This window comes from Pieris brassicae, chromosome 3, assembly GCF_905147105.1.
Source record: "Pieris brassicae chromosome 3, ilPieBrab1.1, whole genome shotgun sequence".
Classification (NCBI taxonomy): domain Eukaryota; kingdom Metazoa; phylum Arthropoda; class Insecta; order Lepidoptera; family Pieridae; genus Pieris; species Pieris brassicae.
In genome coordinates, this window is record NC_059667.1 from 6933036 (window position 1) to 6956293 (window position 23258).

Below are 23258 nucleotides of genomic sequence, written 5' to 3' on the forward strand. Positions count from 1 at the left end.
CGTAACTCTCCGCTGTTAGTAAGAAACTAATCTTCATTGGAGTTATTTTGGGAGGATTACGCGTCTATTTTTGGCAACATTTCAAGTAATTTTGCACGTAAACTTTTCTACTGTTTAAAAAGGTCCCGAAACTAAAAAGGGTCTTTTCTATCTCCGAATATATATACATTGAAAATTTCATGTAAAAAATACAAATAAAATAATCGACAGGTTTAATATTGTTTTTACATAAATATCTACTGATATTAATTTAAGAGTAGTGTTAGGCTACTGCTGTTCTTTACCCTAAACTCGTGGCGTCGTTTGTACGCTGGTTGTATTTTCTTATTATGTACCATACTGTATTCTATGTGTAGTTATCAAAAAACAGAAATCTATGTTAACTTGCATCGCTACGATGAGATGATGGCAAGCGGCCGGATGGGATGTCGTCGATTCCTTGGAAGATGGGACGGTATGGGATGCTACGTGTGTCTCACCCCCCTCGGACAATCAAAAAAGTTGAGGCTGTCGCACCAGCAAAGCAGGTGGAAAATAATGAACGGCTGAAATGTAAGAGTCTTTCCTCCAACTTCGATATTGTTCACTTTCGAGTAGACTCTTGGGTCTTGGGATTCAAGTGCACAGGCGCTCATTAAAGGTTTAAGTTGGCACCTGGTAGATAGTACCGGTGATCCAAGTGCTGGACCTTCCTCTCTCAACGATTAATCGTTGAGCAAAACGCAATACAGCGAGGAAATGCTGCCAGCGTTAAAAGTACACTGCCACGGGGACCAAACTTTTAAAATTTGTTTTAATTTTCTTTTAATTATTTTTATTAATACTATATAGTTTAAGAAATTTGTAAATGCTGTATATTTGATTGTTATGATTGCTAATAAATAAATATCACTAAAATAGATAAGAACAGAAAGTAGCAAAAGATATAAAAGGGTATTCTGATTGCCAAGTGCAGTTCCTCCAGACAACCCTAGTTAGCTAGAGTAAGTATAAATAAACTTATCTAGTAGAGACAAAAATATTCTTGAATGACTTGACATTGTTAAAGCATCGCAAACTTTTTACAATAATGATTAGATTATGTATACATACTTACATACCAAAACTTAAGATTGAGACTACACATGCCATTAAGAAATAGATTTGTGTTTGCATTTGAAGGATTAGCCTTGTTAGAATTCGGTAAAAAGGTTGTGAATTATTCTTAATTCACTTAAAACTTTTATTCTCGGACAGAAATCTATTTTTCGCAAAGTAGATTCGTTCAGACTCTCAAGTCTTATTAGTCACAACCTGTCTATAAGTTAGGTGGTGCAATCGGAAAGCTTAACGTTTTTCTCTATCATGAAAATTTAAAGCTTTTGAATTTGTAGAATTTAGTGGATATCTTTTTTTACCAATTTCAGGAGTGTATGTCAACATACTACAAATTATTGAACAATAGGTATTTTTTTTAGTCTGTACCTTAGGTAGACCATTGTTTACTCTGTGTCTACCAGGCTGTTGCCCGTTACTAAGGCAACAGTAAACAATTGATGAAAAGCTTACTTATTTCCTAATATTCTTTTTAAAAATCACCATTAAGAAAAATGGGTGAAGTTCAAGTTCCTAGCTATATGGCTCAACTGCTTGAAGAGCTAGGCTGGAATCAGGGAACCAGAATTCCTTTAGCGAATCCTGATAATCAAAACTTGGAATCACTACTTATATCACGGCATGTACCTAGTCATTTATTTACAATACTGCATAATATTTTGATATGTATTTTTAATAATAAAAGCTATATATTGATCTATTTTTTTCTAGACGTGATGAAATACAGAATCTTAAAGAAGCCTTTTTATCACAAGAGCAGAAAAGAACAGACCTAAATAAATACAAGGATTATGTCCATACTGAGTATCAAGAAAATACTGTAAGTTAGCAATTTTAAATGAAAACTGAGTAATTATCCTTAAATAACCAGTCATTTTTTCTAGCGACTACTCTTTGCCAATAAGCAACAACTAGAACAAGAGGTAAAGCTTCGTCAATTGTCCTGTAATGAAAGTGATCGGCTGGAAAGGGATATTATTGACTGTAACAAAGAGGCCAATACAATAACAACACGGATTGACAGATTGCAGAGTAAGATTTTTCTTTAATTTTAGTATAGAGAATTGTTCAAGTTGATTAGTATTTGTTTAGTATCTAAGCCTAAGGCTTTCTAAGTCCTTTGGGAACAATCACAATGTCATTTTAAATTGATATGCTATCTGTTAGATAACATTGCTCGCCTTCTGAAGAAGGCAGATTTGCTGAAGAGTGAAGTATGTGGAGAACGTGGTGCTTTGCAAGAATGGAGAGCTGCTTTAGAAAGAAGTGCTGGTGATATTTCAGCCATTGAACAATTTACAAAACAAGATCTGTCTAAGGCTAAGGTATAAACTTATTACATTATAATAATTTTAAAGTAACAAAAAAAAGTATTATGATTTACTTTGAATTGTGCATTTTGGTTTTCATAGGTATTTTGGGTCTTTGCTTTACCAGTGGTTTAAAAAGAATAGGCTTGAAAAATAATTATATATTATAGTATTTATTTAATTATGTTATACTTAGCATAATATGGTATTATTTGATTTTAGTATAGTTTGTGATATAATATGTCTCAAGGAGTATCAAAACCCAATCTACCTTCAAACAAAAAATTTAACATCAATACTGTGCTGCCAAAAGTATTAGGAATAACTTCTGAGACTTAAATCAATGTGCAATTTAACAATGGAGGCAAATGCATCATTTACTAAAAGCACACTATTTTAATCTGTTTATTATAAATTAACACATTTAAGAATCTATATTAATTATATATTACAGGCTCTAGAAACAAAAAGACAAAAATTAAAAATTGAACATGATTGCATACACGAGCGTCTTGTGCAACTGGTTTCCAATCTCAGTGCTGAAGAGAGAGCGTGTGAGAGAATTTCAGTACAGGTAATTTACAAATTGTCTCTTAATAACAAATTAATTAATGATTAAATGCAATACCAACTATTTGTTTTCATTAATTTATCAAAATATTAATATCATGCTTTCGCTAAATTGAAGATAACAATAAGTCTTAGTAAAAATCCAGCATAATTTGGCAAATAATTTTTTTTTTCGGCGATAGATGGCGCCATATAATTATTACGTAGATAATTTAATAGATTCTAGTTTAAGTAGTTTTGCATTTGCATTGCTTTTATATTACTACCGTAACTTTTTAGTGAAAGGGAAAAAAATCTTTTCAGGTTATGGAGGGAATGGAGCAACGGAAACAGATGATGATGATGTGGACTGCTGCTGTGGAAAACTTGAGGCAGCGAGACACCGACATCAGACATATTAGAGAAGTAATTTAGTATATAATTGTATTGAAACGAAAACTATATGGGAACGCTATTTGAAGAATGTATATAACTAGTCTGATCATAAATACTGTTACATAAAAAAAAATTTTTTTTTTCAATTTTTTAATTATTTTTAATTTGTAACACGTATATTATTTTAAAAACTCGATTTTGCGCCATTTCACATATTTTTTTTCGTGTTCATTATCAAATTACAATATGGAATGGGGTATGAAAGAAAATAGGATTGCAGTGATGGCCTTGCACAAAGTGGGAATGGAGCCGTCGTTCATATTCCAGACACTTCAAAAGCTTGGTATCAGCCTTATGTTCGTATATCGTACTATCAACAGATACGACAACACTTCGTCTGTCTAAGACCAGAAAAGATTGGGGCGGCCGTGTGCTGTTAGAACTACAAAGGTTGTTCATGCTGTTAAAGCCAGAGTTGTTATATGTTAAAGTTTGTAACAGAACTTATAGCTGGAATATGTATAGCGTACTTTTGACGCGCCAACGACTTAAAGTTCTAGACTGGACACTTAATAAAACGATATAAAATATGTAATTCCATATAAGCCGCAAGTCGATCGAAAATTATATAAATTTTATATAATATAGAAAATTAAGGCTGTTTAGATATTTATAATTTATTTTGGTAAAAGGAATTTCGTATTAGGATTATGCAGCACTAGAGGCAGAAGCAAACTGCCAGGCGGAACAATGTCGCGAGCAGCAAGCGTTCTGTGAACAGCAACAAGGCAATAATGCAGATGCGCAGAAAGAAAATATGGTGCTGGCGCAGCAACTCAGCCAAACGAGACTGGCCTACCAGGAGACTTATGATGAAAACCTCACCCTTGATAGTGAAGTATGTCTTTTAAGTATTTTATACGTGAATTGTCTTTTATGAGTAATAGGTTGCCTTGAAGGTAAGGATATATGGAGCTAACATATATTTTATGGGCAATGCCAAACATTACTTACAATATACATTGAAAGAAAACACTTTTTTAATCGGATTAAAGCTATTTGTATTATTATAAACTTATAATTATTTTACATAATTTTAAATTTAAAATTTTTCGACGTTACGCGTGCTTTACAGCGTGCGTGGTCAAGGTCACCGTGACCTTGTTGTGTTTTCTTTCAATGTGCAAAAGCTATATTAGGAAACGACAATACTATACAATATACATATTAACTTATATACTACCTTAACGTACTCCAAACCTGTTACAAATATATCCAGTTCTGGTAACTGAGGAAACGGTTAAGTATCGAAATCATATGCGGCATTGGTGAATGCTGGCGAAGAAGAGTTCGGGAGCTCCAGCTCAGACAGCAGGGCCTCCGGGATCTGAATATACTTTTCAGGCACATGGAGTCAGTTCTATGAAGTCCTTCAAAACAGATTGCCAAACATTAGCAGCTGCTTTCGTCTCTACTTAATTAAACGCGAAGTTATCAAACATTTTTCAAACAGGACAGTACTATAAATGGTGATATGTTTTAGGTGCAAAGTCTGCAGCGTGTTGCCAGTAATATGACAATGGGTTTAGAGAAATTGAACTCGGAAAATAAACAATTAATGGAGGAGCAACATCGTAAGGATATGGCGTTGCAGGCTGTTAATAACAAGGTTTATAATTAATCTTATTATCATATGGATATTTCCAATTTATTATGTGTATTTACACATAACACGTTCACATAAATAAAAAAAATATTTTCTCACCGAATCTGTGAACGAGAGTTCAAGAAATTATTTCTATTCGATAGTCACATAATGCACGTTGTAATCAAAGCGACCTACCTGCAGTTTTGTAAATAATGTTATACATATTGTTAGAAACTAATATTTTTATTGAATAAAGCATATTTTCAAATAATTTCATAACACATGTACATGACTAATCTACTCTAAATATTCTTGCTAAGTGAGTGTTATTCTTTGAGAAATAAAGTATCTTTAAACCGAAATACTGATTCGAAACCAAAAATTCATGGTTGCACGGTTCAATTACCGAGCGATTGTATTTTTAAAATAAAGCCAAAATTAAGTAAACAAGAATAATTATTTTTCTTTTGTTCTGTTTTATATATTTTTAATTCTTTTGATACGATATTTTAGATATTAAATAAGTATATTGAATTCATATATTTTAATTTAGACCTATTTATATTTCAGTTGAAAGAGCTTAAAATGAAGCGTACAGAGTCAACTGATAAGTCCAAATCATCTGAAAAGAGGGCTAAAGAGCTTGAAGATATGCTTAATGTAAGTATAACTTAATTATCCAATTCGAGGTTTATTACACAGGTTGATGGCGTTTCTAGAATTCATTCACGTTATCACCAAATACTTTTTGTTAGGGGTTCTAGAATTTGGGCTAAAACAGCATCAATTCTAGAGTATGTCGAGAGCACAAAATTCGTGGTCTCCGTGGCGGTTCTACACCATGCATACATACAGACTCATCCTGGGTGTTGGAGTGATTCAGTGACTTGCTAATTCAAGTTTCTGCTGCGGCCTAAGTTGCTTAATGTGGTTTATTAAGCGCAAGTCTCTGTCTGTCATTGGGTCTGCATATACCTTGTGCAAAGTACCTATGTGTAGATATATATGTGTAGTTTACCTTTCACCTGTTTTAAATAAATAAAGTAATGTCATAAAAGTTATTGAGAGCAAAGAGCTACGTACTCGCGAGTATTCAGTGTCACTTATGCTCCTAAATGTTTTTCTGTAATCTGTACGAGCAACTGTGGGTAACTGTTTACTATAGTAACAATATATTGTTACGAGCTAGGGGATCGGATAGAAAATGCCGTAGATCTCTTCAAGGGTTTATTTCTTGATAAATGAATGAAGAATTTATAAGCACAAATTACTCGCAAAATACACTTATTACACACAAAAACAGCCACTAACTACTTAATTATACACACTTCACACAGTACTTATTCGCACTTTATCGCTTCGGTGTTTATTTCTTGTATCGCATTCGAAACTAAACTAGCTGGTCGCGTTTCGGCTCGCTTATCTTAACTTATTCAATCTTAAACAATATTCGAGAACTCTCTAGGCGGGACTACTACTGAGTAGCATTTGCACAATTCTAGAACGTCCGTACTCTTTGTCTCTTTCGCACATTGCTCCGTCCTTGTCGTACGGCGTACTTCGAGAAGGTTCAGATCTTCCCGCTCTCTCGCATATCCGTCCTTGTCCCACACCTAGAAAATTCTGTCTAGAATATTCCTTCATCAAAGGGGTATAATTAGGCCTTAGGCCTTTAAAAAATGTCTCTAGCCTCTTGAAAACATTATGCAAATTACAATTTTCTAATATGTGATTGACCCTCTTCTGAAACGGTCAGAAATCATATTTCAGTCTGCTGAAAAGTTCTCTAACTAGTGGTAAAATCTAGAAACATTGCAATTGACCCGTCTTCGTAACAATATTATAAAAGAGCTTTTTAATGAAAAGTAAATATATGCAAAGTATAAAGCATCAATTTCCAAAACAGCTGAATTTTGAGGCACATCTGCTGTATTTCATTTAGTTTTGGTTGCTCTGACGAAGCCACTCATCGCAGTACGTCATTTATATTTTTCTATATAATATTTTTAGGAAGAAGAACGATACGCAAGTCAGCTCACGACAAACCAGCAACGGGCCATGCATTGTTCCTTTGTTGAACAACAGAAACTTCTAGCTCTCAAGAACGAGGAAAAATTATTTCATATGCAGTTAAAAGGTAATTTCAATATTATCACGATACCATAATGTTTAAGGCTTGAAATAATGGTGTTTTTTTTAGCTTCCAAAGCAATCATGAGCAAATTGGCCAGCAAGCAGCGCAATGTTGAGAGAAGCCTACAAACCCAGAAAGAATCGCTCTATGGAATTGTAAGTTGAATTCTTATATAAGCGCAATATGCGTATTTTTAATAATATTTGCAAAGATAGCATGAATTATTCTATATTTCTACAAAATTTCCTCAATAACCTCAACTGGTTAACACCTAAGCAAACGTAAAGTTTTTTTTTACACAAATACACATTCCGATTAATTAAAGTATCCAAATAAATTAAGTTACAGGATATTATTAAAAAGAGTGAATATATTATTTACAATCAGGCTATGTCGTCGTCGATTCGACTAATCATGTCGAATTATGTCACGTGACTGACGTATATATCAATATTTTAATGGTGGATTTTTTGGAAATTTATTTTACTTGCGTTAAGGGGCTGTTCAAGTATTACGTAAGCAGGGTTGCTTTAATTCTTTGATCAATAGTAATTATTTACTTTTTTACACATATTAGCCACACATTGTCTATGCTTGAAAACGAAATGCATTTTCGAGGATTCCTACAAAAACTGAATACGTTTATGTGCTATTATTTTTGAGCTTTGCTTACTTTCGCTAACAAGAAGAAGAATGGGATGAGTTTCAGTAAATCTGCTTACGTAGCTTAAACGCCAAAGCTTCTTTTTATACAGATTATTGTTAATATCACTGCATTGCTCATGCTGTCAAAATAGGCTCCATAACGTTTATAGAATAGATACGTTAATGTGCGCTTAATTTCATAAGGCTCCTGTCGAAATTTTCGCCAGATTTAATAAAGCACACATTGCAGAGTTATCAAGTGGAAACGATCGGTGCTCGCGTCGCGCACATGGAAGGTGCAAAAGCCGAACGTGAATGTTCCGCTGAACTTGTTGAAAGAGAGAACAGGTTTTATTATCTAAATCTCTGTACGCACATTGTGCTCGTAGATATGCACGTATACGTTGTTTTACGTACACACTTTAGCGATATTTGAAAATCATAACCTTACAAAGCCGGAAGTGGAATTAATTTTTTTTTAATTAACTTAATTTAAAAGGTATAACAAAAAAAATGTGACAATTGGTCTACAGTTGTTGGATTCGAGTTGTACTGGCCATCGTTCGTTGGGTCGTTCAATCTCAATTTCGAAAACCTATATAGAACTTATTAGTTATATTTTAAAAATATTACATAGATTTATTATACAGGTTGCAAGAGGTACGTGCTCGTCATGCAGCTAGAGTTGCGACGTTGGAGCGTCATTCCGGAAAATTGTACGATGATATGCGCCGTTTGACGAGGGAGTTGGAGTTAAAAAGCGGCGAAAATACTAAATTGGTACGTTCTCTTGTTTAAATAGCTCATGAAATAATTGTCACAAAACTCGTTTTTTTATGTTTATACGAAAAGCAAACTAGGCTAAGGCAACCAAAAAAATGTATTAAATTACATAAGATAGGCAAGTAGAGCAAAAATACATGTTGTACTCTATTTAAAAATACTATCAGTTTCTATAACCTAACCATACTTGCTAAGCTCTTTCGTGATAGTTCCATGTAATCCAATTGTCATTATAAAATAAATATTTTTATCTTTCTCCTTTCAGCAAAGTCGTCTAAAATCCTCAATGCTGAACGTAGAAGGTGGGGATAAAGATTTACGCGATCGTCGTGACAACTGGCGACGCCTACGCGTAGACGAAGCCTTATTGCGACTGCGTGTTGCGCACGCTGGACGAGCTCTAGTTGGACTTGATGATACAGCCTTCACCCTGGACGAACAGAGGCTGCAACTTGATGCTGTAAGTCGTATACGTATATATATAAATTACGTAGCCGGTAATATAAATATTATCATTTATTGGAATGTTAGTCGAACCTTATAGTGTTGAGAATAAAATAAATTTTCGACATGTTTTTGACAAACTCGTTTGCCTCTTTCTGTCAAATTATGTTTGTGTTTGTGGAAAGAGATAATTGAGTCGAAACTCGGTTTTACTTTAATATATTTATTTTTTATAAGGTACCCCCCTAAACTATTATTTTTTTGGGTTGGCTGGCTCAAATATCAAAAACTACCTTTTTTGTCATGAACTCGAAGTCGAAGGTTCTTCTTTTTTGTAAAAACAAAATTCGAGTAATATCAAAGTGTTTCGTGATTCGACCTACTAAATAATATAAAGAAAAATTACTTATAATATATATACTAATTTGGTTTATTGCAGGCTATGAACGAGCGACTCATAGAAATAGCGGCCAGACGGGATATGTTCAGCGTACAGAAACGAGCGTTGGTGGAGGATATTGGCAAAGTGCGAGGAGAGATAAGGGAAAGGGAACAACGTATAGAACAACTTATCAAAAGGTGATTTTAGTAGGTAGAACACTTTTATTGATGAATTTGTTTAGACTTTTTTATTTCGATAAATTACAATTCATAAAGATTTTAATGTTGTAACTTGCTTTGTTAATTCTTTCGTTGTTTGTTAGCGACAATGTAGACTGCGACCTATGTAGAGTATATTGGAATTTTAAAAAAAACATTTTTTATATGAAAAAAACCTGTTAGTATAGTATTGTCTTTTGTTAACATAGCTTTTACACATTTAAAGAAAACACTTTTTTACTGGATTGAAGCTATGTATTATTATAAACTTATAAATATTTTACATAATTTTTATTTTTATTTTTTTTCTGACGTTTCGCGTGCTTTACAGCGTGCGTGGTCACGGTCACTGAAGTACCGTGAGTAATTTCTGAACAAAACCCGTCATCTTTTAGTCGATGTCAACTCCGGGGAAATAATAGCTTCAATCCGGTAAAAAAGTGTTTTCTTTAAACCTGGTAATAGTCCTCTAATGACTCAAAACTTATTTATAATGAAGAAAATAATGTAAAATTAAGACACATATTTAATGAACAATTATTTTTTAATTATTATTCACACTTCTAAAGAAATACAGTACAATTAAAAAAATATAATAAAAATAATGGGATTATTATCGCTTATAGCTTTCGAGCTATCTCTTCCAGGCAACTACTGTAAGGAAAACAAATTAATTAAATAGCTCACCTTTTTAGCCAGAATTGCTAAACCAAATAAGATATACAATTATACATAAAGAATGGATAAAACAAAGCAATTATAATATATGTCGACAATGAAAAAGGAAAAACTATTTCAATATTTTAAGAAATTAATTAATAGTAGTGATATTCAAACATTTTCCAGATATGATATATTCATCGCTTCTTTAGGAAAAGATGAATCTGGACAACAGTTGTCTGTTACGTTCTTTAAAATAAAGGTAAGTTTGATAACTATTTTTTCAACTAATACAATGACTTATACAGTTATGTGTGTGTATTTCGTATTTTCTTAATTAACTCTCCAAGAGTCCTCCTCCTAGTCTCATTCCTGAGGTTGTAGGTTCGATCTCCGGCTATGCACCAATGGACTTACTTTCTATGTGCGTATTTAACATTAGCTCGAACGATGAAGGAAACTATCGCGAGGAAACTGGCTTGCCTTAGACACAAAAAGTCAACGACGGCTAAGTCAGGCACAGAAGGCTGATCACCTACTTACTTATTACATTGATAAATGATCATGAAACAGATATAGAAATCTGTAGAATGCTGTAGCACCACTGATTTTTTTTATTTGAGCTCTCCAAATAATCGATCGAATCTAAAGGATCGAATGGCAAAAAACTTTTTTCTAAATTTTACGTTAATGAAAACTGTTTGTTAGAACTGATTTGAAAATTATTTTCACCGACAAACATATATTGATTCGTTAATGTAAAATGGCCTCATACAGAAAGATTATATATAAGACACAAATTAATTCTTAAATCAACGTCCAACTAAAGACGAATAGTAAGACATGTCCAGCTCACCCTAGTATATTCATAAAGAAATCTTTCTTTTCGTTTGTCAGACGGGATACCAAAGTTACGTTAGTAAGACTAAATACGCCGTGATTTTATGTCGCTTACCAGCATAATACATTTTTAACACGGTCGGATAGTTGGATATAATAACAAAAACAAAATCAACAACACTCGCCCCTGTCACTCGATTTCCCGACGTTGATTTATAACACATATATTAGGTTATGGTTTAAAGAAACTTTGGAACCACTACAAAAATTAAAAAATTGACGTGCAGTAATATAGTCGGTTAAGTTGTACTTGAATTGGTAGTGTTAGTTTGCAGCTGAACGAGCTGAATTACGCGAGCGTGGGGCGGCCTTAGACGCTGACATTGGAAGGCGCGAACGTGACATTTCTGCTCTTGAAGCTACAGTACGCGTCGTCGGCGCGGCCCATAAGCACTTCTTGCATCACATAAATCCGCTTAAAGATGACAGTATGTTATTTCATTGATAAACCTAGTTGATACTTCAGATTGCGAATCATCTCTTCAGATTGCATTTTAAATGTCTATAGCACGCTTCAATCTTATTTTTTGATCCAAATGGAATGTTTGGATTGGCCGGCCCGAAGGCTCTAAGGACTAGTAAGGTCGTGAAGTTGTTCTTTTTAATTTAATATGATTCCAACGGGCTCACCTGATGTTAAATGATGCCGCCTATGGACATTCGCACTGCCAGAAGGCTCGCAAGTGCGTTGCCGGCCTTTTTAGACTTGGTACGCTCCTTTCTTGAACTACTTCAATGGACAACTTCTACATAATGGTGGTGCGTGGCAGAAACTTACTAAGTTACTACTTAACTTACATCATATTTGCTTTACTGAGTCACTGATAGAAATTCCAATGAAAGGTCCAGTTCCCTTTATATACATGACACGTGCGAAATATAAATACCAACATAAAATAAACAAAAGAATTCGAAATTAAATTGCCAACACTATAAAAATAATAAATTAAGTAAATAACCTGTAAAGTATATGTATCTTGTTTTCAGCTCCGGAAATAGAAGAGTTAAATAGTCTATCAAAGCAATATTACGAGAAACGCGAAGAGTTGAAGGGGCTTTTATCTAAAATAACGACGCTGGAGCAAATGAATGCGGATGCTGGATCTCGATTGGTTATGCTTGGAGACAAGTACAAGCAGCTCTCGGCGAAAGAGTGAGATATTTTGTGTAATATTAAATTATATAGGCATCTATACTAATATTCTGCGGTCAAGTTTAGTTTAGTTATAGGGTTAACATCTGGAGCTAATGTAGGAATTTGAAAAATATTTCGTACATTACTTCTACGTAGTTCTAACATTACTATCAATAAGCAAGACTAAATTATAGGTTGAAATATAACCTAGCCTTTTTCAATAAGATGCGGAATGTAATGCTATTCACATCCACTAAAAATCTAGACTATACATAGAGTATCATAGAAAAGTGAAAGCTTATTTAAAAATATGTAAATTCTCTTTACCAAGGTCTGAATGTGAGAGTGACATGGAAGCGGCGCGTACACGTGCGCAAAGGCAAGAGAGTCGTTTGCAAAATGCGCACGAAGTTGTGAAGGTCAACGCACGAAGGGCCAGAAAACTTGTAGAAGGAGAAGAAGACTGGAGGATTTTTCAGGTAATAAACCACAGATATGATATGCGATCTATGACATATGCCCTTATTCCAAAAGGTATCACAACTTACTGTCTCCACTTGAAATAGAAAAAATAATTTGACTGCTTTTGAAAGCAGATTTAAGTTTGAGTGACGTTTTAAATTACGGGTCTTTCACTTTCTAGGTAAGTGTAGGTATATAATGCTATATGGACTTTTAAATAGTGGTTGAAATATTTCGATAATTTTTTTTTATTAAAGCAATATTTCTTTATGAACGCCCAGATACAATGTCCAAATCTCAAATTGTTTCTAGCAACATTACAAAAAAATAACAAGAGAAATAACCGATATGATTCTTATAACTAATTTATGTCACGAATGTGAGCTTTGAGTCTCATGATTTGATTAAGCAATACTTACATTTATGAAAGTAAAGTCTCTTATTACGAAATAATTTATCGTCAGATGTCTCTCTGGATACGAAATTATGCGGAAGCGGCTTTTAGCGCTGCGCAAGCGCTGAACGAATTGTGCGGTGCGTGTCCGAGCGCGTGCTCACGAATTGGCGCACTTGTTAGCGTTACAGATCTGCACAGCAATCTTTCTCGAAATCAAAGACGTCTGCATGTACTTTTACAAAGGTAATTTGTATCTCTCTTACTCTCCTATGAGTTTATACAATTGAGTATATATTTAACAATTGGTGCGAGCCGGATAGCGTGCGCCTCTCAGCCCAGAGGTCGTACGGTGAAGGAAAACATCGCCGTGCCGTGTGTCAGGCATAGAAAGCTGATCATAGGAAATGAAATTCTAAAATAATATTCTAAGCTAAGCAATATTGTTATTTTGTGTGTTGTTGTATTTTGACGTGTTAAAGTATATTTATAAATTTAAGGTTGTTGCTTTCCCCATATATATAAGAAAAATAATTGTACCTAGTCCAGCCATAAGTTCTGTTACAAATGAAAATGCATTTTTTTAATAAAGCAATGTAGTATTATTAAAATTTATACCTACATATTTATTAATCTCTCAGTATTTTTTTTTACAAAATATTATATTATAAATGAACACCTTTGGCTTTTATACAGGCCTTTAATCTGTTTGGCTACGAATTTTTCGACTATATTGTATCCAATTTCGCCTCTGCTCCAAAGATTTTTTAAGAGACTCAATGACGTCGTGTGGTTGAGAGCAGGCTATGCCCTCTAAAACTGACCATAATTTGAAGTCTAAAGGGTTGAGGTTTGGGCTAGTCTTCAGCTCTTATAAAGCCCTGTACGTTGGTTTTAAGCCAGGCTTGGGTAGTTCGTGTCTTGTGACCAGGTGCAGAATCCTTGTAGTAAGTCTACGGTATATTTTGAAAAAGTGTATTGCTGAGAGGTTTCACAACATGATCCAAGACTGTATCTTGATTTACTTTGGCTGAAGTTTTCACTCCTTTAAAAATGTAGTTTTATGACTCCTTGATAAGACACGTCCCACCAAACCATCACTGACGCAGGATGATGACCACGTTGTACCTTTCCGAACACTTGAGCAGCTTTTTTAGAACTGCAATCCTATTTTCTTTAACACTCCATTCCATATTGTAATTTGATGATGAACACAAAAAATATTTGAAATCGTGCATAGTCGCAAGAAGTTTTTAAAATAATATACGTGTTCCAAATTCAATATAATTAAAAAGTTAAAAAAAATAATATGTAACTGCATTTAGGCCAGGCTATTTATATTTTTATTGCCAAAATTGTCATATTATAAAGTGAAAAATGAGAAAGATGTTGCGAGACTTATACAGAGGACTTTGCCAAACATGTCTGCGCCTGCTTAATTCATTTTGTAGTGGGCAGCGATAAGCCAATTACCGATAAAAATACTTTTTACGGATAACATCTTGTGGGCCTGTAAATTAACTATACATTTATTTATTTTTTAAATCCTCACATTGACTACCATAAATGTATTTAAAAAAACACCTGTGTTAAATCAAATAATGGTAATTTTTATAAATATCTGTTACTTTTTTCATCAAAAGGCTTAGGCCGTAGATCGTTTAAATTATTTAAAATCCATTCTAAACGCTTAATTTGACTTATCACTGAATATTTGAAGGCTGTTAGAAACATATTTTATTTGGAATTTAATTTTTACAGAATCGTGGCTGACAGCATTGGCCCTCGTACTCGAGAATCCGTGCAAGACCCAGATGGTAATTTTGTACTGCAACTGTATTGTATTGTCTGTGATAATAACAATGCAGTGGTTCAATAGCATCCCACTGCTCAATCCTCTATATTTCATAGACAAGTAGGTGATCTGTGTCTGACAGATGTCATCTAGAAAACTATTATTATAAAGTTTGACATAATTTTAAATTTAATTTTTTTCCGACCTTTCGCGTGCTTTACAGCGTGCGTGGTCACGGTGACCACGGAGTAAATAATGTGTAAAAGCTATGTTAACAAAAGACAATACTACATGTCATCTATTCATGGATCTGAGACATTCCGGTTTCTTTACGATGTTTGCCATTACCGTAGAAGCAAGTGCTAATTATGCACATAGAAAGAAAATTTCATTGTGTACAGCCATGATTCGACCCCACTACCGCAGGGATGACAGTCGCACGCTTAAGCCACTAGGCCAACATTGCATTCTCATTGAATACTTCATAAATAAATTCTTTTAAAAGTATATATCTTAAAGAAAGGACTAGCTAAGAAAACACTTTTTAAACGGACTGAAGCTATGTATTATTATTATAAACTTATAATTATTTACATAATTTTAAATTCAAAATTTTGGTCACGGTGACCACGCACGCTGTAAAGCACGCGAAACGTCGGAAAAAAATTGAATTTAAATTTATGTAAATAATTATAAGTCTATAATAATAATACATAGCTTCAGTCCGTTTAAAAAGTGTGTTCTTAATGTGTAAAAGCTATGTTAACAAAAGACTATGTGCGGAAGGACTAGCTTTCATGTATTTTTATAGTTTATTTTACTGCAATATGCCGCTATATCGGAACGAAAGACATTCACCAGTTATTGGTAAATTACCTCACTATTAAAAATTGTGTGAATACACAAAAATGCTTTCAGTGACCGAGAGCGTATTTTCGAGTTCGTCCGAGTCCATCAGGAGCGGAGTGAGCGTTGCTAGCGGATACACAAAGAGACTGTCAGCCTTCAGGCGAACGCTGGCGCCGAAAGTCCAAGAACATGCGGTATTTTTATTTAAATAAATAATTTAAAAGGTAAAATAAAGATTATTTTAAGACTGTTGTCTCTGGACGCTAAGAATATAAATTAGAGGTTTATTTTTAGTTTTTTTCTATGGTATACAATACACTTTACATGATTTAATGATGTACATGTATGTATCATTAAATATAAAAAAGTATAACCAGGGGTAGATTTTTTTTGAGTTTATGGCCTGGTATGTAACCCTTTAGGCGAAATAGGGGTTGTTTATTGTAAATGTTAGTATTGCTACCATAATGATACTAATTTACTATACAAATTATCCGGTCGAATGTATGTTTTAAATACTAGTGGTTTTATCTAAGGCTTGCCCATATTGGAATCGAGATTTAATAATAAAATATAAATTTATTTTATTTCAGCTGGTTGAGGATATTCCAGAACAAGGTATAATATCTTAAGGTCCTTTTACATTTTGATACTTGCTAATTTTGCAAATCCGTAAGAATAAATATTAAATGTATACCAGTAAGTAACAGTATAATGTAATTTCAATCTACCACAGATTTTTAGGGGAAGCCTAATCCTCCCTCAAAGACCTTCTACACAACCATTCAATAGTATGGCGGTTGATGGTTGTCCCTGTTTCATAAAATATATGGCTTAAAATTAAAATTGCGATTACCAACTCAGCAACTCGATTACGAAGAAAATATTGTTTACTTCTTGTTCTTCTTCTACCACGAATTAGACAATCTATAACGATAATGTCTGCGTAAAATATGAAAATCCTGCGAACTTATTTTTCTGGCAATGCCAGATTCAGCTTAAGTAAACTCATGGATATAATAGGTGTTAAAGAAAAATTCAAGTTATTTTAGATGCAATTGGAATTAGGAAATGAATCTTACTGTATGCATTAGCTTACCAGCTGTTTTATTGAGTCTTGTGTTGGATAATGGTACACATTCAGAAAACTCTCCACGTACACAATATTTAGTAACAGAGTCAATCTCTAATTGTCAATAAAAAAATTGTTTGTGAAAAAGTTTTAATATGTAGTCACATTCTTCCCATTTATTTATATTATCTTTTTAGCGCGGCGTTCTACGGTTGCATTGCGCGTAGTTACGCTGGGTTTGGAAGAGTCTACGTCAGCGATGCCTCACCCCTCCATCACTGCAAGATCTAGAAAATCCTTTAGATAGACATTTTATACTTTGATAAACCAATCGTATTTCGAGTTATTTGTACCTAATTTATAGATTTTTTGTTTGAAATAAACTCTTTAGCTTTATAATTTTTAATTATTGTAATTATGTATTGCCTGTTCTGGTTATCATTAATAAGTAGTTCACAAGTTCTACTTAGAAATACCTATTGAGAATGCTTGTTTCATAGGAGTGACCGCTATGATACTGTGTTCCATATTTAGTGAAGTATTTCACCAAAACATATCAGTGTATATACTTGCAAAGGTTTAAGTAAAAAAAAATACAAATCGTTTCTACAATCATTTATTCCCTTAAAAATTTGTCTTTTATAATAGCTTTACCAAGTGTGTTGGCAAGAAAAAAAAAATACTTATCAGGTGGGTTTTTAATATTATTGTCAACAGCTTTTTTTGTTGTTCAAATGTATATCTATTTATAAACCTTTGGACAATTACTGGTACAGTCAGGTAAAATAACAAAAATATAGATCAAAATAATTTTATAAGTACATGTTTTATACTGACTATACTTATGTTTCAGAAATAAAGATATATAAATAGTGTATATTTTTGAAGATATCAAATAACTAAAATACAAACTGATGTCCCTACCCAACTATATTTAGAAGGCACAGGAGCATATTTATACAATAGCCATGTTTATAATGATTGAATTAATTATTAATTTACCAGTCTTAAAATAGTTTCAGCTTGTGTTTGATAAGCCTACCAAATCAGTGATACAGTAGTGAACTTGACTAAATTTATTGCATTGAATGAGGCATCACTAATATGTGTATATTTTTTTTCATGTGGATTGTAAAGAATTCAGATATGTCTTATTTAATGATGAGCTCATATGGTGTTTATGAAAATTGTCATGTTAAATAGAATTAAAATTAAAAAAAAATTGACAACTGCTAGTTAAGGAACCATCGTAATTGATTCAAATATTTCTAATAAGAAATACAGGCCTATTTAAGTAGTAAAGTCATTATTCACAATTACTTTGTAGACCATAAAATTCACTAAACACGTAAATTATTTATATAAATCTAGAACAGTGTAACAAACATAGATTAAACAAACATTGTATAAATACTTAATCATCATTTTTTATGTAATTTGTACATTAGTTACAAATTCGACACATGTTTATATTTTTCTCCAACCTAGTTTCAGGATAGTGTTAATTAAAATCTAAAATTGAATACTGCTTTAGTTACCTTTGTTAGCAAAAGTCTGTCATTGCTATAAAAACTCAAGTTAATTTCTCTAGATCTAAAATTCATTGCTTTTATATAAAATTCATAACACTATTATTGCATCAAAATTTTTAATCAAGGATGTCAAGGAAATATTTTATTTTTCAACTTTGGATAAGAGTGAACACAATGACAGTTTTTATTTTATAACATACTATTAATTTAATCCTAACACTAACTGGACTTTCACAATTGCATTGTATTCCTACTCAACATAAAGAACATAATGACTTGAATAAGAGCTACCCAAGCCAAAAAGCATAGGGAATTCAATTGAAACTAGTCCATGTACAGGCCTGCCACATATCTCACTAAAACTTGTTTGTTGACATTTCATTTCACTACACAATCTTCGGTACTCACTTACTTCAAACAGTGCTAGAATATCAAAATGTCATAAATCAGGAAAACGTAAAGGATCTTCTACAAAGTCTTCTGGAACTACAAATAAATGGGGAGGATTATTATCACGAAACTCAAAGCTTTGGAACGTTATCTTGGCTGTAACTGTAGGCAAGATTGGTATATCAATCTTTACAGGAAATCCTTTTGGTAACTTCATAGCAATAAACTGCCTTAATTTAGCAAAGTGTTTAAAAGGTGCTATAACCTCTAAAACATTAAGTAGCATGTCAACACTGAGTGGAAAGTCATCACTCATGGCAAGAGTGGCGCGGAAATTACGTGAAGATTCTTTATACACAAGTTCCCTTCCTAGACTGGGGTATTCACCTGGAGGTGATGATATGTATACATTCCAATCCACACCAGTTTCAGGAGGAGGGTTTAGGGAGGCTCGACGGACTGGCTCTCCATTAGTATCTAAATTCTGGGTGTTACCTCTAGTCCAACTCTCTATTATTGCTTTATTCTTTTGTAAGTCATCTGTTGATAAGTGTTCTCTTCTTTTCCTGGATTCTAGAACTAGGCCTGTTATTGTATATACATCACTTTTATATATCCCTGCCACAGTTTCTTTTCTGTCTTCTCTAAATATCCAGCCTGACTGAGCTCTAGAAAATAAGATACCTTTGGTAGACATTTGCGCTGCTAAAATATCACTGGACATCAAAATGTCAACTTCATCTTCAATTTCATTTTCTGTCTCCTCATAGCGTACCTTCTGATAAACCTTGGCTTTGTTGTCTAACACAGTTAGGGACTCACTTGTTGGTCTGTCTCCTTGAAATATAAAGGACAGATCTCCCCGTTCCCACTTCATATCCGTGAAATCAACTAATGTAGTATCTAATCTGATTCTAGATCCAGATTTATAGATTTTACAAATATCTGACGGTAAAATTCTGGAAACCAATGGAACCCAAGAATGAAAATCCCATTTAAGTTCCATGTAAAAATCTTGTATCTGTTCTAATGCCCTAATAAGATCAGGTCTTCTCAACTCCATTTGCTCTCGAGCTTGCTGTTTAAGTTTACGTACAAGTGACGAAATTGATTGGCGATCACCATAGCTAATTGCTTCAGCAAGTGGTGACCACCCAGCCAGGTTTTTAACCTTAACAGGTGCCCCATGAGCCAGAAGCAGTTGCACGCAATCCTTTCGCCCTAGCATTACCGCTAAGTGCAGAGCTGTATTTCCATGCTTGTCCTTTTTGGTGACATCGTTAGTTCGTAGTAATGAAGACAGTTTTCGAACATCACCTCCGAAAACACATTCATGGAGAGGAAAGGTGTCTTCTTTATCTTTGCAATTGGTTTCAGACATTGTATGTTATTTGCTTTACTTCATTACTAGACAGTTATCAATCGTAGTAATATGTAAATGTAAAGATAAGATTAGATTTCTTCGAATTTTTTTTTCATACACAGTTTCAGTTCTAAAATACTTTAAACAGAACGGCAAGTTTAACATATTTTAAACATCATTATAAATTATAAAGCAATTTTATTTATTTAGAGAGTAAAATTGATTTTTATTCCACGTCATTTTTTTTTGTTAATGTTTAATAGTTATCACAGAACTTTTATGCACAGATCACACTGAATATTTGAATAAACTGAAATCTTGATATATTTTAAATGTTGCCAATGTCTAATGTGAAACTAGCTATTATGTACATATTTATAATATACATTATCTTTTTGTAATTGCAATAGATAGTCAATTTATCAAGAAAGGCTATACAACGTCACGCTACTGCAATAGGAGCGGAGCATCAATCATAAATGTTATGCTTTACTTCTTGTTCTAGGTTGCTAAATGGTCTCAAGTTTAACAATTATCTCAGGATTGACAGAATAGGACAATCTTTATCTGCTATAAAAATCTTTAGATATATATATATTAGATAGTGATATAAAAATGACAATGACAATTGACTTTAAAGTTGTTGAAACTCGAACGTAAAACTTGATTTGCGTTGTATTGTCCGCTAGTTTCAATTTTATTGTTACTTGATTGTTGGTCTAGTAACTATAATTTAAGATATTTTTCTCAAAACGAGTTTTCCTTAACCTTACCTTGAATTTTGCATTTTCTCTAACGATTATAATATTGACGCAGTTAATTTTTAAGGATTTTTATTACGACTGATATTAAAACATCTGTGAACAAGACATATTTTGTGTTGTCGCTTAGTGTCGAAATAAAACGTAAAGGAATTTTTTTGCCGGTTGAGTGGTAATAAAGTGAATGTTTTCCTGTAATTAAGCTTGTATAAACTTTATATTTAAAAGTGACTATGTGAGTTAGAATTAAGAATATCAAGATCAGATTTGAACGCCGAAATGTAAGTACCTAATCCATATTTTCATCAATAAACTTCTTCGTTGTAGTGAGGGTTGTGTCTTGCCACTGAACATATTGAGTTTTATAGCTGACATCGTTAAACCATTATACTTGTAAGTATATTTAATTTAAGTTACTCTTTATTAAAACCCTATAAAAATAATAAGAATAGCTAATGCACAATTTAATTGAAATGCATCAACAAATAACATTAAAATATTTGATGATTGTAGCATATAGTATTGTCTTTTGTTAAAATAGCCTTTACACATTAAGAAATACACTTTTTGAATGGATTAAAGCTATGTATTATTTTTAAAACTTATAGTTATTTACATAATTCTAAATTTTAGATTGTAGCATATTTGAAAGGTAAGTGAACTGTGATTGATGTAGTTGGTTTTATTGATTATTATTAATTTCAAAAGCCCTGACAAAATTGTACATGATGTGATGTAATACATGATTTGTTTTAATTATAACTTCATGTTAATGTTTGAAGATTTATTAATATTTTTAAAAATATAAAATACAATTCATTTTATATCTGAGATTTGAAAATAATTTAAATATTTCTCTATTATTTCTTATAAGACCATTGTGGGTATTGTCAAAATCTTATTTAGATTAAGTTTATTTAATTATAAAAATTGTGTCAATTGACCTTGTCAATGTATAATTTTGTTACAAAAAGCTTATAGCTAAATAATTTCTTTAGTATATCAATAACTAGAGTTAAAGTAAAATTGATATAAAACCCATTTATGAATTATTTTAGTTTAAATACTTTAGTTCTACAACTTAGAAAGTAATATCTACATGTCATTAATTTTATTGATAACAACTATAAACAATCTCATGTTTACAATAATAACATTAAATGATAAGGTATTTTTATATTACTTGTTAACATTTAATATTATTTATAAAAAAAATAACTATATATATACTAACTAACTAATATATATATTTGGACTGAGATAATTTAATATATCCTAATAATAAAACACATAACATACTACTTCTGATAAAAGGCATCTTATAAAAGGAAAAAAATCACTACTTGTTCTAAGAATTTGTTGAGGCATGAAGATTCTTGTTTTGTTTTGTTCTTTGTACATAATCTGAAACCATTGTTCATATATTATCTTAAAAAGATTTGTTAAAGCAAAATGAATATTTAAAATATAATCAATTTACGACATTGATTATATTTCAGAATAATATTGCCAATTATAAAAACAAAAGTATAGTTAAAGATTGAATGAGGCCTTTTCCAGTATAAGTAAAAAAATCATCTTACTTTTTTTAAACCACATCTCTGTTTGATTAGATTTCCATACATTTGACATAGGTAAGATGTCCATAGCAGTGATTGAGAGGGTGATAGAAAAAAGGGTGAGTGAGGTGCGTTGGGCGCCGTCGCCATGCGCGGCCCATTCGCTCCGCGCGGTCTAGAACAGTTGCACGCTTCCAGCCAGTGAAGTTGCCGTGTGTGACATGCTGTAAATCAACGCTTTCAAATGTTATTCGGTTCGTTGCAAATATGCATGGACCACATTAGATGCTTCTGCACGCCATTAATCATTAAACATGATCAAGATATTGTCATTTCATTTCTGGTAGAATAAGTGTATCGGTAGAATCATTTGTGTTTCATCTATCACGTAGTAGATAAATGAATTAATTAAAATGTGGATATTATATTTAGTGAAATTTTAGTATAAATACTTTGTTATTTAGTTGACTCAAAAAAAATCGTTTCTAAAAGAGCTTTTAATAATTTGATTGATTTGTGTCTATAGGCTTTATTTTAAAATCAAATATGTTTTATTAACTTAAACGTTTGAAGTGTATATTTCTGTATATTATGTAATTCCATTTACGGGTAAAACAAACTATTAATGCTTTGTTGGTCTCTAGATATGATAAACGGTTAGGGTAGGTGCGGTTATCCAATAAAATCTGAAGTAATAAAATTGTACGTAGATAACAACGTATTTGTAGAATGAATGTTAGTTCCCGTTCACAGGAAATTAACATGTCGTTTGATGTAGGCTC

General features: G+C 32.6%; 3 protein-coding genes across 6 annotated transcripts in view; 2 read left to right on the forward strand and 1 right to left on the reverse strand.

The window, feature by feature from the left end:
- The first annotated feature begins 1532 nt into the window (after positions 1-1532).
- LOC123707597 (coiled-coil domain-containing protein 39) lies at positions 1533-17267 on the forward strand. Its single transcript, XM_045657779.1, has 24 exons — positions 1533-1714; positions 1807-1915; positions 1980-2127; positions 2263-2420; positions 2860-2979; positions 3279-3380; positions 4057-4248; positions 4894-5019; positions 5569-5658; positions 7009-7135; positions 7199-7287; positions 8028-8125; positions 8428-8557; positions 8826-9020; positions 9444-9583; positions 10451-10526; positions 11433-11592; positions 12152-12317; positions 12631-12778; positions 13226-13401; positions 14917-14972; positions 15869-15993; positions 16393-16417; positions 17069-17267. The coding sequence occupies exons 1-24, from the start codon at positions 1590-1592 to the stop codon at positions 17176-17178; spliced, it is 2991 nt and encodes a 996-aa protein (XP_045513735.1). The 5' UTR covers positions 1533-1589; the 3' UTR covers positions 17179-17267.
- Positions 17268-17471: 204 nt separating this feature from the next.
- On the reverse strand, positions 17472-20442 carry LOC123707391 (ankyrin repeat domain-containing protein 13C). The gene has a single exon (XM_045657403.1). The coding sequence runs from the start codon at positions 20172-20174 to the stop codon at positions 18843-18845; it is 1332 nt and encodes a 443-aa protein (XP_045513359.1). The 5' UTR covers positions 20175-20442; the 3' UTR covers positions 17472-18842.
- Positions 20443-20851: 409 nt separating this feature from the next.
- The window catches only part of LOC123706846 (TLD domain-containing protein 2), an 81254-nt gene continuing 78847 nt past the window's right edge, over positions 20852-23258 (forward strand). For 2 of the 4 annotated variants that reach the window (XM_045656361.1, XM_045656364.1), the window contains exon 1: positions 20852-21198. The gene's annotated coding sequence lies outside the window, so the exon portion shown is untranslated. Of the gene's footprint in view, positions 21199-22551; positions 22731-23258 lie in introns of all 4 variants that reach the window. The other 2 variants (XM_045656362.1, XM_045656370.1) reach the window with 2 other exon arrangements.

Bases quoted from the DNA above. Each gene is read 5' to 3' on its own strand.
- LOC123707597 (XM_045657779.1), top strand. From the start codon at position 1,590: ATGGGTGAAGTTCAAGTTCCTAGCTATATGGCTCAACTGCTTGAAGAG. The intron at 1,715-1,806 runs GCATGTACCTAG...ATTTTTTTCTAG, and splicing joins GAATCACTACTTATATCACG to ACGTGATGAAATACAGAATC. The intron at 9,584-10,450 runs GTGATTTTAGTA...AACATTTTCCAG, and splicing joins ATAGAACAACTTATCAAAAG to ATATGATATATTCATCGCTT.
- LOC123707391 (XM_045657403.1), bottom strand. From the start codon at position 20,174: ATGTCTGAAACCAATTGCAAAGATAAAGAAGACACCTTTCCTCTCCAT.